Source organism: Eurytemora carolleeae, unplaced genomic scaffold, assembly GCF_000591075.1.
Source record: "Eurytemora carolleeae unplaced genomic scaffold, Eaff_2.0 scaffold196, whole genome shotgun sequence".
Lineage (NCBI taxonomy): Eukaryota > Metazoa > Arthropoda > Copepoda > Calanoida > Temoridae > Eurytemora > Eurytemora carolleeae.
In genome coordinates this window covers 76,271-95,008 of record NW_019396109.1, presented here as the reverse complement: position 1 = coordinate 95,008, position 18,738 = coordinate 76,271, and the positions used below count along the sequence as shown (strand labels likewise).

Here is an 18,738-nt window from a genome sequence, read left to right as displayed (position 1 = left end):
TGACAGCGGAAATGATTATTTCCGCTCAAAATCAATAAAATTCTAGTTTATTTAAAGTTCCATCAATTGAAAGAAGAAAATCTACGAAATCAAAATTCTTAGTATTTTCGAAGAAAAAATGGTTGCGATTAAAATGACATTTAAAAGCTATACACAATAGTTAAAAATACGGTTTTGGTTTAAAATAATGTTCTAGATAATATTTAAACTCACATGTGATCATGGAAATTCCAAATTGTGGTCTAGCACATTTAGCATCTTCTGTTAAAAATTTTTTCTTTTTCTTTTGCGTTGAATTTATATATTAAATACATTTTTTCACTTTCATATTTTAATAATTTAAGGCCTATAGGTACCAATTTAACATCAAAGTAGGGGGTGGGGGAAAAAGGAGTCTAACTAAGTAGGGAATGAGTCTAACTAAGTAGGGAATGAGTCTAACTAAGTAGGGAATGAGTCTAACTAAGTAGGAAATGAGTCTAACTAAGTAGGGAATGAGTCTAACTAAGTAGGGAATGAGTCTAACTAAGTAGGGAATGAGTAGGCCGGATTTACACATAAAAGCACAGCGTTGAAGCCAAGAAATGGTTTAAAATAAACCTAACAATATTTTATTTTCTTAGAAAGAAGGGATTTAAGAAAATATTCAAGAGGAACTTTTATTTTCATTCTAATTATGCAAACACCTTGAGTGCCAACATACACAACTTAAACAAGCTTCCCTTCGATCCTTTCACGATCATTATCATCTTCCCTACCTTCCCCCCTCTCCCCCCAGGTTGGTTGGGCACTATTCAGCTAAAGGAAGGATGTAACAAAGTCAGCAAGATTTTTTTGTCTATTCAGGGCATTCAACATTCAGTATTCGGGCATTCAGCTATGTATATAGATAGATATATATATAATATACATTATATTTACCTATACAATGTATCTTATGTATATGTATTTATAAACAAATACATTTATAGAACTATATGGGCTTTTCATCCAGAATCTTGTTTACTAATAAATAAAAATATTAAACGAAATATTTGCTTTGCAGAAAACGAAATTAATATTTTGTGAATTTAGTAAATAAAAGGAAATTTAACGAATAAGGTAAATTTACAGTAAAAGGAATTTATTTAAATCTTTTTGTTAATTTGGTTGTTCTCTATACATAAGGCTGATCAGTTTAATTCCAAAGAAACAAAGATTATTTATTCAGAGAATACTTGACCAAATCCAAATAAAAATAAAATAAAGCCTCATGAGAGAAAAAAGTGTAAATTGTGTTTGGTTTTTTTAAAACACTCTTTAGATTGTATTTTTCCCAACGGTTATTGTTAATCAATCATTATCAATATTGATCAATCCAATTTCTATTGATTTGCATAATTTTTTATTCTTCCATTTATGTTGATCAATCCAATATTGATCACTTTTTTTGAAAATTCCTAAATTGCATATATATATATTTTTAAAGGAAGTAAACACATTAAAACAACAATCTAAAATTTTCTAATCAAAGGTTTAAGGTTCATCAGGTTGCAAAGATATGGGAATTGGAAAATTCGAATTTGTGGCGAGTATTCAGTGTCTTTGATTCAAAATTTATGAAAAATATATAAAATGTTCCCAAACCGTTTAACCGATGATATAACTATAAAGTTTAAAATCATTGTATCCGATAATTAAATACCTGAATACCACGACCTTTACATTCACCGAGCACAAGATTTAAAATAGATAACCAGTAGCGCTAACTCATTACAAGGATAAACTGAAATAATCCAGACTAGTGATGGGCATCATCGTTTAGATTTTCAGACATTCAAAAGTTTTTTTATGGTTTCCAAGAAGCTTTACAAAATAAATGCAAAAGGAATTGAGTCTTTGCCACTAACGCTGATTTTCTAATCCCTTTATCTTTGCATGCAATCTAATGCCGAAGGCCTAATATATTTAAGAAACTATAAATTCTGTTAGATCAAATAATTTAAGTATGAAATACCAAAGGTTTACACCATTAGGTTGCAAAGATATAGGAATTAGAAAATTTGAGTTTGTGGCAAAGACTTAACTCCTTTAGTATACTCAGTTAAAAAATATTTATTCGTTGTAGCTGGCCAGACCAAATGGGCTTAAGTTTGTTTTGAGAAAAAACCATGGCTACCCGGGGGGGGGGGGGGGGGACATACGATAAAAAGTGTTTTTAAACCCTGGACAACGCCGGGTACTCCAGCTAGGATTAATTAATTGAGGAATCAGAGAAAGTTTATCGTAAACCTGAACGTTCCGTCGGTGACTCGATATACTGAAATCCCTAATTTGTCAGATTTAAGCATTTTAATATAATCTGTTTGTTTAATTGGATGCCTGATCATAACTCATGGAACCCGGGACAAATTTTCTTCAAATTTGTATAAGGGAACACAATGGAACCATGCGGGAATGTTTTTAGTTTTGTTTAAAAATTCTAAGTTAAGTTGATTGCCGGGCCGTTTAGAAGAAATCTCTAGAAAAAGTTAGGTTTCAAGCAAGTCCATTAAATTTTTTATTGGATGTATGCTTAGCAGTTAGAAGTATGGAGTTGTTTTTTATATTTGATTCAATTCAAGCTCCTCATTTGTAGTTTGGTGTGGGCCTCTTTAAAAATAGAAATTTTTTAATTCAGTAGCAATCAAATATGATGATTCTATATCTGACATTTAAACAGAATTGCATTAAAAAATGTTCAGAAAAAAACGACTTCCATTACGATATTTTATATCTTATTATCAATTTTTAGTATTGATCATCTTTAAAAGTAACTTGTCTATCGTCAATTGTACGTTTGAAATCTTACATGTTTTCTCATTATATCTCCTCTTATAGAAGAGAAGAACAAAAATGTTTTAAATTTCTAATTTGTAACTCAATAGATACTTTACTCAATAGATAAAGTTAATTTTTATTTTCTCCATCTCTGTCTAAACAACTTGTTAGTTTACTGTAGAATTTTTGTTACATTTTTTGTCGTCGTTATGGTATTCTTTTAAGAAAACCGATTCTCAAATTCATCTCTCCAGAATGGACAATTAAGGAGGATTTTAAAAATTGAATTTGCATTCTATTTAAACAAGTATGCATCGTAAAAACGAATTCTAAAAAACTACTCTACAATACTACATTCTCAGTTCAACTACCATACATTGCCGGTCACTCCCTTTTAAGCTTGGAAATTTATTCGAATATGATATGGGACGCTCTGTATCTAAAAATTAATGATTTTATTGTAAACGCAAATTAAATACGCAAGATAGAAATTGATAGAATTGTTATTCAGATAAAGGAATTTAATGGCTATCTTTGTGAATCTGGAATTATTTGTTTATATATGGACATGGTGGATTATTTGAAGATATGTCAACAGTTTAGAAGTACATTTATTGCTTCTAGAAACAAATACATAATGAATAACAATTGTACTAAAGGAGAGGAAGATGAGTAGGTCCAGAATCCAACGCAACTATTTTACGGATTTTATATAATCCTCTTTCGGGGATTTCATCCTCTACAGTGCCTTTAAACGAATATAGATATATCGTGGTATTCAATATATTTCTCTTTCTCCTACCTTGAACCAATAACAATTTGATTTATTCTATTCTTAGTTTAGATCAGAGATGGAATTATTAACTTTAATCCTTTGCATCTTGGTTTGTGTATACTTAGATTATTCTGCTAAATACAGGTTTATTATTATTATTATTTTTATTATTATTATTATTATTATTATTTTTATTATTGTTACTTCTTCTTGTCTAGATGGTTACGATTGCCTGGTCCCTGGTTCTATGTTCCCTACCTGGGACACCTGGAACTCCTCTTAAACCTGGGAAACCCGGTGAAAAACATCCTTAGCCTCTACAATAAGTACAATCAGGTGCCCCTCCCCACCTCCATCCTTCCATGTCAAATTAAAGTGTTTTTCATAGTAAATTAAAATCATGTTTTTAATCATTACATGCAGCAGTCAATTTTAAGATTTCTAATAGGCTGCCATGATATATACCTTATATGCTTTATATTGATAACAACATGGCTAAACAAGAAGGAAAAGAACACAAGATACGATAAGTCTGCCCTCTCCTCCCCCCCTCCCCCAATTCCAGCTCATCGGAACGAGTATTCCGTTGATAAATTATAAAATATTTTTCAATATTTGTTTAAGAATTTAGATTAATCCCTCCGTTTAAAAGTTGTGAGCTCTGTCCATAGAAAATTTAATTTTCAGAAACTTTACATATTTCTCATTTAGAATTCCAGGCTTTCCGATCTATATCTATATCTATACAATTAAACGAAAGAAAGAAAGTAAAAATCAAGACTTAAAAATACAAAAAAAACACTATTGAAAAAGAATTAAACCAATTAGTTGGAGCCAATAAATAATGATGTTAATAGAAAAACCCTGTAAAATTGCGTCTACAATTATCTATTTGATAAAATTGCAAAAAATTCAAATTCAAAAGTAAATGTTAAAAAAAATAATGTCAACAGAAAAAAAGGGAAAAAATCTTAATAAGTCTTTTTAGAAATCTTAATTTTTTGAAAAATGGATGGAAAAGTTTTTAAAATGAAGAAATTTTAAGTTCAGAGAGAGTTCAAAAAATTTCTAAAAAAATTTATTTTATTGTTATAAAGGAACTGAGTTTTTGTCACAACCTCAAATTTTCTAATCTCTATATCTTTGCAATCCAATGTCGTATACCTTAGATATTTAAAACTTAGACTATTTGATCTAACAGAGTTGTATAGTTTGAAATATCTAAGGTCTACGACATTGGATTGCAAAGATATAGGTATTAGAAAATTTGAGGTTGTGACAAAGAATCAATTCCTTTTGATCCTACTTCATAGAGATGATGAATTTTTGATTTTACAAAATCCTTTTCAAAATTATATTTTCGGCAAAAGTTTTTCAATTAAATTTAAAAGAATAGAAAATTTAATTTTAAGTAATCCTTCATGCACAGATGGTAATACCAGCCCGATTCACAACAGTACCCTTGACAGCTTTGCCTGATCAAGTATGAATTATAGTTTTTTTTTAATAATTTCATATTATCAAAAAATATGAAAAACGCAAATCTTAGAAACAGAAATGATTTTTATATTCCTAGAATAAATCTATTCCTCCTCACATTTTCCCTAAAATATGGTATGAAAATAAACAACACTTTTCTAAGCTTTCAAATATCAATCTTATTTTGAATTTTAATTGAAGATTTTTATGAGCAAAACAAACGCTAACACATGCTATGTTTGCAAAAGAATCAAAGAAAGCAAAGACGATTTTACAAAGAAAAGACTAAAAAGATTAAAAAGAGTAAAAGACATAATCAAACAGATGCCCCTTTTGCGTAAAACCTATACATTTTTCACAACCCATAAAGCTTATTTTATTTTTTTAAACATTACAAATAAATCTATCATTTTATTTCTAATACTTGTTAGTTCATCGTCAAAATATACTAACAATCCACCACTAGGTGTCAACACCTCCTCTCTCTGAGAGAAAGCATGCAAAATGCTTGCAGAATATATTCATGGGACTAGGGCCGCAACCCTTATATATCCTGTTTACTGTCAACAAGAATGGGTTCACACCCTTTGCTATTTGAAGATGTCAAAGTCTACTACAGACAACGAGTATGGGTTCACACCCTATGCTAATGGTAGATGTCAAAGTCTACTACAGTCAACAAGAATGGGTTCACACCCTTTGCTAATGGTAGATGTCAAAGTCTACTTCAGTTAACGAGAATACATTGTTACTTTTGCTGAATCAATATGTATTTATAAGTTCAATGAATGCATTCCTTAAAATGTTTTGATTATTTGAGTGCTGACTAATTATCTACTTCAATGAATGTATATTTAGTTGAGATTTCAATATGCATACTTTGTTTCAACAAAAACGATCAAACAAAATTATCAAACATTATTTTCAATTGGCTCATAATAAATTTTCTTTTGTGTTTTATTTTAAGCTGAACCATCATACATTATTATTTTGTATTTTGTGTTTGAAAATAAATACTAAAAAAAAAAATATTAAGTATGATGTACGCGGGCAGCCGTAGTACATTTGAATTTCCGAGCCGGGTCAATCTTTCCGGCCCCAGTTTGTACTGTATCGCCAGGACATTGGGTGAATAACACAGACACTCGATAGGGCTAGCCGATGCAAAAATGTTGACGCGGTCAGACTTTATGCTAAATTTACTTTTACTAAGGGGTTAGGGGTGCGTGTGTAAACAATAAATATGTAACTTTCCTAGTTTCCTTTCCTTTTCCTTTTATTTCTATTTTCTATAATATTTTAGAATTGGGGGGAAATATTCCCAAAACCTCTATTTTAGGAAGTTTTCAAATATTTTCTCCTTAAACACTTAATTTTGTATGTTTTTTGTTATTTTGCATAAATAAATAACTACTTACTTACTTACTAAATTTAATTACTGATTATTTTCAATTGCAATTTCTCTACATTTACAATTTCTCTTGCACATTTCCACTACAGGAAAATATCTGAACTGTTCAAAAAAGAAATATTATCAAAAATGTCTTTATCTCTGAATGGTTCATCAAGTTGTTGTTGAAAAAAATAAGAATTTTATTTCGAAAATTCTTTTTCTGTTAAAAAAAATATAAATGAATTATCAGAATTCAACAAAAACGACAAAATATGGCATGTGCTAATTTTTTATGGACGGTGACTTAAATTTACGCTCACAGTCCGTTTACATAATATTTGAAAATCACCATTATTTATTCAAAATTCTCATATTTTAAAATCTATTTAAAATATTTTGTTTATTGTTCCCAGGGAGGTGTCTGCTACACCAGTCTCATCAATCAGAATAACCTACTAGTAGGGGACTATAATACACTCAAGTAATTTTATTTAGTAAAGTACAGTGTGTCTCTTCTAAACATAACAGTTCAAAGTAGGATTTAAATTCCTAGGCAAAATTATCTTAAAACATAATTAAAATTATCTTTGTTTTAGATGAAATATTCATAAACTTCATCATGTCTCATTTAGAAGTCGTGTACAATAAAGAAGACTTTCGATTTCTAATTTTATTCTGACCAAGCTACGATCTACTGAATATTAAATATGAATAAACATGGAAATAAAGAAAAGCTGCTAGTTAACAGCTTTGTTTGCTTGTAAACTTGTAATTTAAAAAAGCAACCGTCGAAACATAAAAAAGTCGTCTTCATTGTATTGATATGAACGCCGACCAATGTATTATATTTGGCTGTACTGAAATTGACACCGTAAAATTATTTGCTTTATTTCCTCCGAAATCAGATTTTTCCTTGACAAATGCTGTTTATAAAATGCCAACTGCATTAAAATGATAAAATTACACACAACTGAATATTTAAAATTACATAAAACATCAAAGGACATTCTTTTATGTTTTAGAATTCTGAAATGTTTAGTTTGTCAAAAATTGATTTTATATTCTTTTTTTCCGGAGAAATGGTAAAATATTCAAAAATAAAAAGTATTAATAAATAATGTTTAGGTTTCTATTCAATCACCCGCATGTTCAGAACAGGGTGACCTCACATACAGGTAAAATACAGGGTTACCTCACATACAGGTAAAATACAGGGTGACCTCACATACAGGTAAAATACAGGATGACCTCACATACAGGTAAAATACAGGGTGACCTACTAAACTGGTAAAATACAGGGTGACCTCACATACCAGTAAAAACAGGAATTGAGCCTTAAATAAGTTTGAAATATCTAAGGTTTTTACCATCAGGTTGCAAAGAAATAGGGATCAGAAAATTTTGATTTGTAACAATAGTTTATTTTAAAATAGGTAAAGAAATCCTTTGCACCTGTGAATGAAAAACCTTTCTAAAGAAAGTCTGCAGATGAAATCACATAAACAGTTCTTTTAATAGAAGTACAAGAGCTTAAATTACCCTCTGGTGTGTAAACTGTTGTAGATAAATTATTGTAAATGATCTCTAACTGGCAGTAGAACTAAAATATTCACATCAAGATTTTTCCAATTACACCCTGCACCAATCCATATCCAGTCCGTTAATTTGAATAAATTAGATTGCGTCTATATAATTAAACAATCAAAAATCTTTTAACCAGAGTTGTCTCTTTCTATATTTTGATTTAAGCCGCATTCACCGACAAAATATATAAATAGCGGAGGAACAACGACAAATTTGTTTTCATTAAAATTAGGGTCGAAAGTAACTTCATGCTGAGACTAGGACCAGAAGCTTATTCATTGTGATTACTTTCTAAAGGATTGAGAGGGTCAAACCAAATAATAAGTTATATAAGATAAGTTTTTAATATCAAGTCTTTTTTCCATGGTTAAAAAAAATCCTTTGTTCCCATGCATTTACAACCCTCGGAAAACCTTTTTTTCCGCGGTCGTTTTTGTGATCAAACTGGAACCAGAAAAAAAGTCCTGGAAACAAAAGTCAAAATTTTCCAGAGACTTTTTATTTCAAGGTCTTGTTTTCTACGGGATTCTTATAGTGCCAAAATTTAGGACTTTTTATTGGATATTTGAAACAGAAAATTGGAAAAAAAAGTTCAAGGTTTTTAATAGATGTAAATTGAGAAAGGAATTGAATTTTTGTCACAAAATCTTATTTTCTAATCTTAATATCTCTGCAACCCAATGTTGCGGACCTTAGATATTTCAAAATATAAATTCTGTTAGATTAAATAATCTAAGTTTGAAATATCAAAGGTTTACAAGATCAGGTTGTGAAGATATAGGAATTAGAAAATTTGAGTTTGTGGCAATGACTCAATTCCTTTCAGTTCAGCTTTCTTCTGAAACCATCTTTACATAACACTTGATCGTTAGCTAGACATCACGCGATCATACAAATTTGAACACCAATAAAAAATGTTTAAAATTGAAAAAGCTAAGGCCGAAGAACAGTCCAAAAAATAGTTTTAAAACTTTTTTAAATGTTTTGGTGAGTTTTCGTGCTCTAGCTCATTCAATTTGTTAATTTGTTCAAAATGTGTTACAAATTCGAATTCAGCTTAAGATTTCCAAGAAAATTAACACATCATTTTTTAATATTTTTTTGTAGGGCCTTTATAGTAATTTACGTGATGGACAGTTGGTTACTTTTTTAAAAAAAAGGTCATAAACCGATTATTCCTATTAACCAGGGGCGTACGAGGGCTTTTGTGTAGGGGGGGGCACAATTTGCGCGCGTAAGCGCGAAAAAAAATTTTTGTCCCCCCCCCTTGGCAACATTGTGCCCCCCCCCCTTAAAAAACCCTTTTTTGAAAAAATATTAATACCTTTTATAATTTTTTGCCCCCCCCCTCCCACCTGGTCTTGTTTTGTTCACCATAAAAATACACCAAAAAGACTACATTTTTGGGTGTTACTAACCTTAGAGTCTAAAAATTATTCCTTTGCTTGAAAAACTAACTTTTTGACTTTATAAATTTATCACTTAACTCCATCACAGCTAACTAAATCAATAATCACAGCATCATTAAAAGTAATATTTTTACTAATAAACGAAATTTCTTCTGAAATTTTTAAATAGAATTTACTCAATCTACATATTCACCAACTCTTTTAAGCTACAATTTTCTGGGATTTGCTTGCACAAACATTTCAATGATTTTTTTCAGTAGAGAGCTCAGACAGCCTTATAGGGTGTAAAGCTATAAGAGCAAGATCGTTAAGTTTGCTCTCCGTCATAGTACATCTTGAGTAATGAAGTATTCTCTTTAAAAGGCTAAAACTTTTCTCTCCTTGTATTAACAGTGAATTTATCAAATCCTTAGTCTTTGTCATTGTTATGTGTTACTTTCTAAACGTAGTTTCCTTTTAATTTTGTATTTTTGGAACTCCCAGGGGGGGCAAGAGGACTACTGCCCCCACTAGGTACACCACTGTGCCTGACCTGAGAAAGGGAAATGCAAGAAGATGTAATATTAAAAGAGCCCGTACGCCCCTGCTATTAACCCTGTCGAATGAACGTGTTGAAATCTGTCAAATGTTTCAATGATCATAACTCCGCATATTGAAAAAAACACGAAAGTTTATTGAATTTCTAATATGTAACTGTAGTTAGCTCTTTTCATAGATTAAAATTATTATATAAAAACTAGAGTAAAAAATCGTACCGGTAAATTTGCACACATTTTTCCTTTTTTCTGTTTAGTAGTGTGAAACAAAAATAGATATAAAGAAGTATAATTGACTATATTGATTAAGATTTATCTATCTTTATATATATTTATATATCTTGCTGCCAAAGTTACTAAAGTTACACCCGCCGTTTACCCGCACTTGAACGATTTTACCGGGAAACAAATATTTCGCTATTAAAGTCAACCCACTCAACTTAAAATCTCAAATTCAAACTATAAAAACATTCCCGAGTTCCCCAATAAAATCAGTCCAGGGGTTCCTGAGTTATGATCGGCCAAAAGAACAGACAAACAGACAAACACAAATTACAACTATATCTATATATATATAACTAATAAAGCAATAATCAGAACAGCTTCTCAGTTTTCATATTTATTAATACAAATTGTTTCAGATCTCTCGATCCTCATCAGTCAATAAACATGGGTTAACTGATGTTTTACAACAAATATTATGGATTTTTCCTGTATATACAGAGTGTTCTAGAAACAGCCATATTTAATTTTACATTATTTTTGTATCGGGGCATAATTTTTAGGAAAACCCATTTACTAGCTAACTAACTAACTAACTAACTAACTAACTAACTAACTGACTAACTAACTAACTAACTAACTGACTAACTAACTAACTAACTAACTAACTAACTAACTAACTCAACTTTTAACATTTTTAAACCAGTGCAGGCTCCGAACATTTCCAAACAAACAAACAGAAATTACCGCTTTAAATATTTATATTAACCATATACATTAACCATGATTATTAACTGAAGAGGAGTAATCCAAAACAATTTGTATTAATAAATATAAAAACTGAGAGGCTGCTCTGATTATTGCTTTATAGTTATACACATACATATATATGAAGATATGACAAAAATATAAATCGATGGGGAGGAACACGAGAAAAACAACTCATTGGTTTTTAATATTTGCATTTACTGAAAATTATAAATCTGAATTTAAACTTTATACGTACGTCATGCTTTTCAAATATTCAAATTGCACCTCTGATTTTTCATTGAACGCACAATTTATTTGATAAAAATAAATACAATAGTGGTTTCTCGTACGCACTGTAAGTATTTATTTACATAAACAACATCTAATCTGATAAATTGCTTATTATAGAACACCTAATCAAGAAATACAATTTACACAGATTAATCAACGGAAGATATGAATATGTAAAAATTCTAAAAAATTTAACATTTCTTATAATTTTAACCAGGCGGGTTGGCATCAAACTCAAACCCTATATCTTTACAACCTGATGACATGTAAATCTTGGATATTTCAAAGCAAGAGATATAAGAATTAGAAAATAAGAGTATTCGAATAATAAACAGTAGACAGTATGATATATATATCTATTTATACTTTATATAAAATTTTAAGTGTTGTAAATTGCGTACAATCCCTTTAACCAGATATCGTCGTATATATTAATGCAATGCAGAAGACTTTCTATTCTAATCTAGATTTTTACACCAAGCACTTTGTTTAGTTATAAACTTTTAATTTGGAAAATGCTTGTTAGGGGTCAAAACATTATTAATAAAAAGTCGTCTTCATTGAATTGATATAATGATCGCCCACTGTAGTGATATATCTTGTTAAGGTAACCTGTATAAATACCTATCTGAGAATAGATATTGTATTATATAGATATATATTGTTAAGGTAACCTGTATAAATACCTATCTGAGAATAGAGGAAACTCTGGTCCTATTCTTGGCGTAATGCATTCACAGGTTATTTTTAATCACCGTTCAGGGCTGTCAGATTTTTACTTCAAGAAAAAAAACATTTAAATTTTTAAAAAGAGCTATTCCAGCCATTCCTAATAAAGTAGATATTTAACTCTTTTCTGGTCATTTTGTATCCCTTAAATGTCATTTTTTCAATGTTAACATTTTTAAAATTTTTTTTTTAAGTTTATAATAACATAAAGAGAATTGAGACTGAAGAGAATTAATGAAGAATTTCCTACTGAAAAAGGCTTCAGCTATATTACAGACAGAACCTGCTGCAAAACTTTTTTAGGGATGAGCTCAGTGCCATGACATGAGTTCGAGGGCTGATTGAATTATGTAAAGAAAAGTCCTCAGATCTAATGATTAAACTTTTTTAAGAGCAATTTTGATGTAACTCTAAATGCTGGCTAATTGTAAACCCTTGAACAAAATAAATTATGATGATAGCATAATAAATGATTTAAGTGATTTGTGTATTAAACAAGGAAAAATATAAGGTTTTTCTTCAAATCCAGAAAAAACAACAATTTTAAGCCATACAAGCCATTTTAAAGAAATGGGACTGGAAAAATAGCCATCTGGCAGCCCTGTGACACCGTTAGTTAGTCCGATAGAGAATTAACCAAATTTTGTAATACACAGTGAACTCAGTTTCGGCGGGTGGACGAATGGCTGTTTGGAAACAAACCCAACTGGACTTGAACCGAAACATGAAAATGAACCCATTATTTAAGTTATAGTTACAGCACGGTTGCACGTATAATGATTAAAAGAATCGAGGTAATATAGAGGACGTGGGTCAGACTCTAATGAAAACGCATAAAGTACTTCCAGTATCTATATTTCTTATAACTTATTACTAGAGGGTTCAGAACTAGAGTCAATATCGATATCACACGTGTAGATGTTTCATCAGTACTATGCCCCGTATCCGTTCTATCTCATTCTGTTGAGTCTTGTGGAACTTGTTTAACGCGGCCAGGCATTGTCTTCCACAGTAAATTGTTTTTAAATATTTCTTATGATCTCATTGAATGTAAACAGACCGCTAAACCAGTTTTTACTTTATATCCACCAAACCTAGTTCATTGTGTATTACAGAATTCATATTTGTACAGTTTATGCGAATGAATTATATGTTATTATTAGATTTAAAAAGAAAGTCTAGTTTTTTAATCCTTATATCTTTACACCCTTATCACGGTAAACGAGAGGTCCTAGTAAAAAGTCCAGTAAGTCTAAGCTTAAAGGGAGTGTTCGCAAAAAATTAAAGGGGGTATAGGCTTATGGCGAAAAATCTTACTTCTGTTGCGTCTATAAGGAGAAAATTGTTAAAAACGACTCATACCGAAGAACATAGCGTCCACACGAATTCAGAAGTTGCAACATTCGACTCGGATCATAAAAAAATCAATTTGATTCCAGACAAATCATTCAGATATGACAACCTGTATTATCGATAATTTTTTGACGCGTTTGTTTATAGTTAATATTTCATAATATTGTTTACTTGTTTCATATATTATGTACTTTTTATAAAATTTGTCGCTATGTGTCGTTGGAGTTCATTCCACGTGGAACTCCAGAAGCATCGAGAGCAGAGACACCTAGCAGCCAAATGAGCGATCTTTAATGTATATTGTATATCAAACGAATAAAAACTTTTGCAACTTTCTGAATTCTATTTCAAACATTTAGGCATATGAATTATTTTATGGGATTTTGACTGATTTTGAATGAGACATAAAAAATAACTAAAAACATTCCGAAATAATACAGATGCAGGAAGCCCTACGTTTTATTCAGTTTTACTTGTACCTTACGTTACCTCAAAGTTCAAAATATTAAATGTTTACACCTTCAGTTTACAAAAATAAAAATTACAAACAAGAGTTTCAGACGAGTAATCAATTACTTTGGCTTTTTAGCTAAGCTGATAAAACATCCGTTATGATTAAACATAATGTTACTATTTAAAAGTGGTCAAAAGTCTGAAACTGACGTGAATAAGTCTGCAGAGTATAGGGATAAAATGTATTTACAGCTTAAAAAAAGAATAGATTATGTTTGATACTAATAGTTTTAATAAATCCGGAGCTCTCTGGCAGACTCTCCGCCTTTCTTCCGCCTCATATGACGGATTAACCTTCCTTGTTTCGGTTCTTTGTAAAGACTAACTCTATTTCGGGTTTAGCCTGGCAAACCTTATTTCACGCTCCCTCGTGTATCAAAGCCTGTTGGTCTGAATTGGCCCGAGTTTTAAATAGAATATACAATACACTATACACCATGGCGACTTATCATCCACCCCACTTTCTGTCCGACCTATAGCTATATACAAAAGAGCTAATAAGCTGTCATGCTTATAGGCCGGACTACTTGCAATCTGAACTTAGCTCCTGGTCCGTATGAGGACTGAAGGGGTTACATCAATGTAACTATCCAATCTGAACTTAGCTCCGGGTTCGTATGAGAGCTGAAGGGGTTACATCAATTGAACTATCCCTATTCCCAGATATTGAACTCATACTGGCTACAATATAATACAGAACAATATTTTAAAAAGTAATACTTTATAAAATAAACGATACTATACTATTATAACATGAAAAAAACTGATGAAGGAATAATACCATGACACTATAGCATGACAACATAATAGTAAGATTATGTGATGAGTTACAAGAATATACTTAATTGCAGGGTCAGCTTTGGAAAGAGCAAAGAAGGTTTACCATTAGAACTCTGAGGTAAAGGGCATGTATACAATATTACCATTAGAACTCTGAGGTAAAGGGTAAGAATACAATATTACCATTATAACTCCCAGGTAAAGGGTATGTATACAATATTACCATTAGAACTCTGAGGTAAAGGGCATGTATACAATATTACCATTATAACTCCCAGGTAAAGGGCATGTATACAATATTACCATTATAACTCCCAGGTAAAGGGTATGTATACAATATCTAAATACTAAAGATACTAAACTTGAATTTAAGAATAAATTTAATTTGTCTGAATTATTAAATTGATATAAAGCTATGATATTATCAAAAGATAATTCATCAGTTTAAAGCGAGTGTTCGCTAAAACATGAAAGGGGTATAGAATTAATACAAATGAAATTGGAAACAAATTATTCAAACATCAGATGAAAAAAGCTGTATACCATTCTATTCCAAAGTCAACTAATGTGTAGCCTATCCCCCTTTTATTTTCCGCGTAAACTCCCTTTAAGGCTGGAATTATGTCCGAGAGGACTTAGCTAAGTGACTTTTATTGAGAAGGAAGAGTCGCAATGCAGTCAATCTATACTTTGCATCAATATTTAATAGTAAATTATTTATAGATACATTTTATTGGAACACAGGCTTTTTACAACAAAAATATGATACTCGACTTTTAAGCCACATGTGCCTCTTTTTTAGTAACAATTGTAACTTTTAGCTGATACTTTTAATGTTTTCATTTTTCTGTTAAATTGATTGATTATAAAATGGAAACCCTTTTTAAACCCTGCTATTCGAAAATGAGCAATGTAATCGGAGTTGAAACGATACAGAATGCATGGCTCCAGGGTTGAAATATGACATATTTATTTTGAAGCAGTTTACATATATATATATAGTCCCTGGGGTCATATGAGTTGCCTCAACAAATTTGGGTCCGAACGGATAATATGCCGTTTTGACCAAAGAGAATAGAATATACATATATAGAGTGTAATTTACTAGAAAAAAGTGTAAAACGGCCATTTTGTTGTACTGTTTCCATACATCAGGTGTACTTGACATATTTGTGCTGTATAACCTTTTGGGCCCTGGAACATCATTTTATAGAAAATCTAAAATTAATATTAAAAGAAAACCAAATTATGAAATAGGCTGGTTTAATTATTGACAAATGATCATTTCACATAGACTCTATGCCTTTCACTTTACAAACGATGATTTTCCGTTATAACTATAAATCAAATGATGTTTTTTATTCACCTAATTCATTTTATAAAGTTTATTTAACAGCTTTAAAAAATTCGAAATTGAAATGTATAGTCTAGGGAACATACTGTATTAATGTACTCTACTGCATATTAAATTATGAAATAGGCTGGTTTCATAATTGACCAATGTTCATTTCACATAGACTCTATGCCTTTCACTTTACAAACGATGATTTTCCGTTATAACTATAAATCAAATGATGTTTTTTATTCACCTAATTCATTTTATAAAGTTTATTTAACAGCTTTAAAAAATTCGAAATTGAAATGTATAGTCTAGGGAACATACTGTATTAATGTACTCTACTGCATATAATTTGCAAACATTTACATGATTTGTACACTTTGAACTCCCTTTCGGTCTGAAAGGGACTGACAAAATTCATACCGAAGAATTGTCTTAATTCCACTCTAATATATATTCTATTCTCTTTGGTTTTGACGTTTATTGGATACAAAGGTGCGGAAAAACAAAAAATACAAACAAAATATGTATTTATAAAGATGAAGAAGAAACTTTTAGCTATAAAAGATTGAATGAATTAATTTGAGATTTGTCTGTCTAGATATTTCCGGTTCGGAAAGCGGGGTATGTATGAAATTGTACTAGACGAATTTATAGTAATATTTGACCTGTCTAGAGATTTCGGGTTCGGAAAGCGGAGCATGGATGAACTTGTCAAAGACGAATTTAAAAAGTTTACTCAGCACATAGACAAACTGCTAGCTACAGGCAAACCAAAAAAGTACATCGAATGATTAAAAAATATATTTAAAATTTTTTATATCGAAAGGTTGGTGCCATAACTTCTTGCCAATTTTTCGTTGAGAATATTAATTTATAAAACATTGTTTCCCTACCCTAGCGACCAAAAAAAATCTCCGTATAGCCCCTCCCCCCCCCCCCCCACCTCTGTATACGCCTCTGAATGATAATGTGTGGCATGAAGTGAATATAAATAATTTGTTTAATGAATGCTTATGTCAGAGAAACTGATTTCTCTGCTCATATTTTTAATTTTCTAATTCGCCCTTATATCTTTGCAACGGTGTTATGTACTTTCCTAAAAGCTTTTTCCCAACGTCAACTTCTCAATTGACAACCTCCTAAAGGTACAATTTCCCAAGCTGCAACTTCCCAAATGTAGATTATAGGTTAGGTTAGGCCAAGCGCCGGCAGCAATTGGGGCCGAGTGCTGTGACTAGAACAGACTTTGGAAGTTGCCGCTTTGGAAAACCCCTTGGAAAGTTTGTCTTGGTTGATCTGCGCTAACGAAGTTAAATCACTTGGACTGGGGTCCAAAAGTAGTAATTGAACTACGTCTGTGCGGTTCAACTTCATCTTGTTATTCATAAATCTGGTTATTTGGTATTTCATACAATGAATGCTCCCAGATCAAAAAATCAAATTTTGTAATATCAAACTTTTACAGCATTAGTTTACGAAGATAGGAACTAAAAATTAGAGAGGTAATATCCTAATCTCAAAATTATACTGCCTGTCCATGTATTTTAAAGTGAATATTTCCCAGTAATATTAGAGCAGTATCCTGTATCCTGTATCCTGAAGGTATGTGTCCTTTATCCAGGGATAGGCATCGTGTTCAAAACGAGAGAAAAAAAACGATCTGTTCCGTTTTGTTTTTATACCGTGTCGTGGGAAAAAATCCAATCAACTATTTTGAACTATTGTAAAACGGAAAACAAAACGACTACATGTTAGTTTTAATGATTGAACGACCGTTTTAGTTTTTTTCAGCCAATTCAATTTTGCTTTTTAAAAAAGGTGTGAAGCGATTTAGTTTAGTTATAATTACTAAAAAAAACGATCGTTTCGCGTTTTTTTCTATTTTGTTAACTAAACCATTAGTTTGTTTTCCAAAAAGTAAAAAACGTCCCATCCCTACCTTTATCCTGAAGGTATATATCCCGTCCTGGAACCATGTCAGCCAGCAAATTGAATTTTTTTCTCAAATGATACATGGGTAGATTTTCATGGTTTGCTGGGCCCGTGTAATATCATTTATTACGTTGGAAAGAACTGTAATATAATTTGTTCATATTCTGTTTTCAATTAATTATATTCATATACACAGCTTTGAAACGAAAAAAAACTTACACGTTTACCCAACAAACAATAAGATTTTAAACATGTAAGCGTAATTTCAAGTTACTCCCAATTTGTAGAGTGACATAACTGATTCACACCAACAACCTATAAACTTTTGACTGATCAAAGACGCTAGACTTTTTCTAATTTATCTAAAATACGCTTGCATTTTTTTAACACTTTGTTTGCAATTTGTTTTTTATTTATGTAATATTAAATAGAAATATTTGTTATTTTCGTCAGATGGAGATCTTTCTCATAGATTAACAATCAAAGGTTAAAATTGCATCTTTGCCTTGAGGGTAACTTGAAATTACGCTCACATTCTTTTTCATGACGATCTATATAATTCATAAAATAAATCTAAAAATTGAATTTTTTCTATTCCTTAAACAATGATCATAAAAGCCTGAAAGGGATCTAATAAACGATTTGAAAAGAAAGTATTGAGTTTAAACCAAGAATGTCTTCACTAAATCTTTAATCTTTTGTGGGAACCCCTGTATATTCTATTTATTTTTGTAAAAAAATCTAAACAAACTTTTAGATTAGAATTAGAATGCATAATTGATTTATTAATTAATTAATCAAATATATAATATATGTTTTTGGTTTGGATTCAGATGGGTGTATAATAGATC

General features: G+C 30.8%; 1 protein-coding gene across 1 annotated transcript in view; it reads left to right on the top strand.

Moving 5' to 3' along the window:
* Positions 1 to 3,640: 3,640 nt before the first annotated feature.
* The window catches only part of LOC111695177 (cytochrome P450 2J6), a 24,982-nt gene continuing 9,884 nt past the window's right edge, over positions 3,641 to 18,738 (top strand). Inside the window, exons 1-7 of the mRNA XM_023464398.1 lie at positions 3,641 to 3,718; positions 3,793 to 3,910; positions 6,860 to 6,927; positions 7,572 to 7,621; positions 11,908 to 11,978; positions 14,685 to 14,731; positions 16,629 to 16,720. Of these exons, the coding sequence (XP_023320166.1) occupies positions 3,651 to 3,718; positions 3,793 to 3,910; positions 6,860 to 6,927; positions 7,572 to 7,621; positions 11,908 to 11,978; positions 14,685 to 14,731; positions 16,629 to 16,720 (514 nt within the window). The 5' untranslated portion in view covers positions 3,641 to 3,650. The remainder of the gene's footprint in view (positions 3,719 to 3,792; positions 3,911 to 6,859; positions 6,928 to 7,571; positions 7,622 to 11,907; positions 11,979 to 14,684; positions 14,732 to 16,628; positions 16,721 to 18,738) is intronic.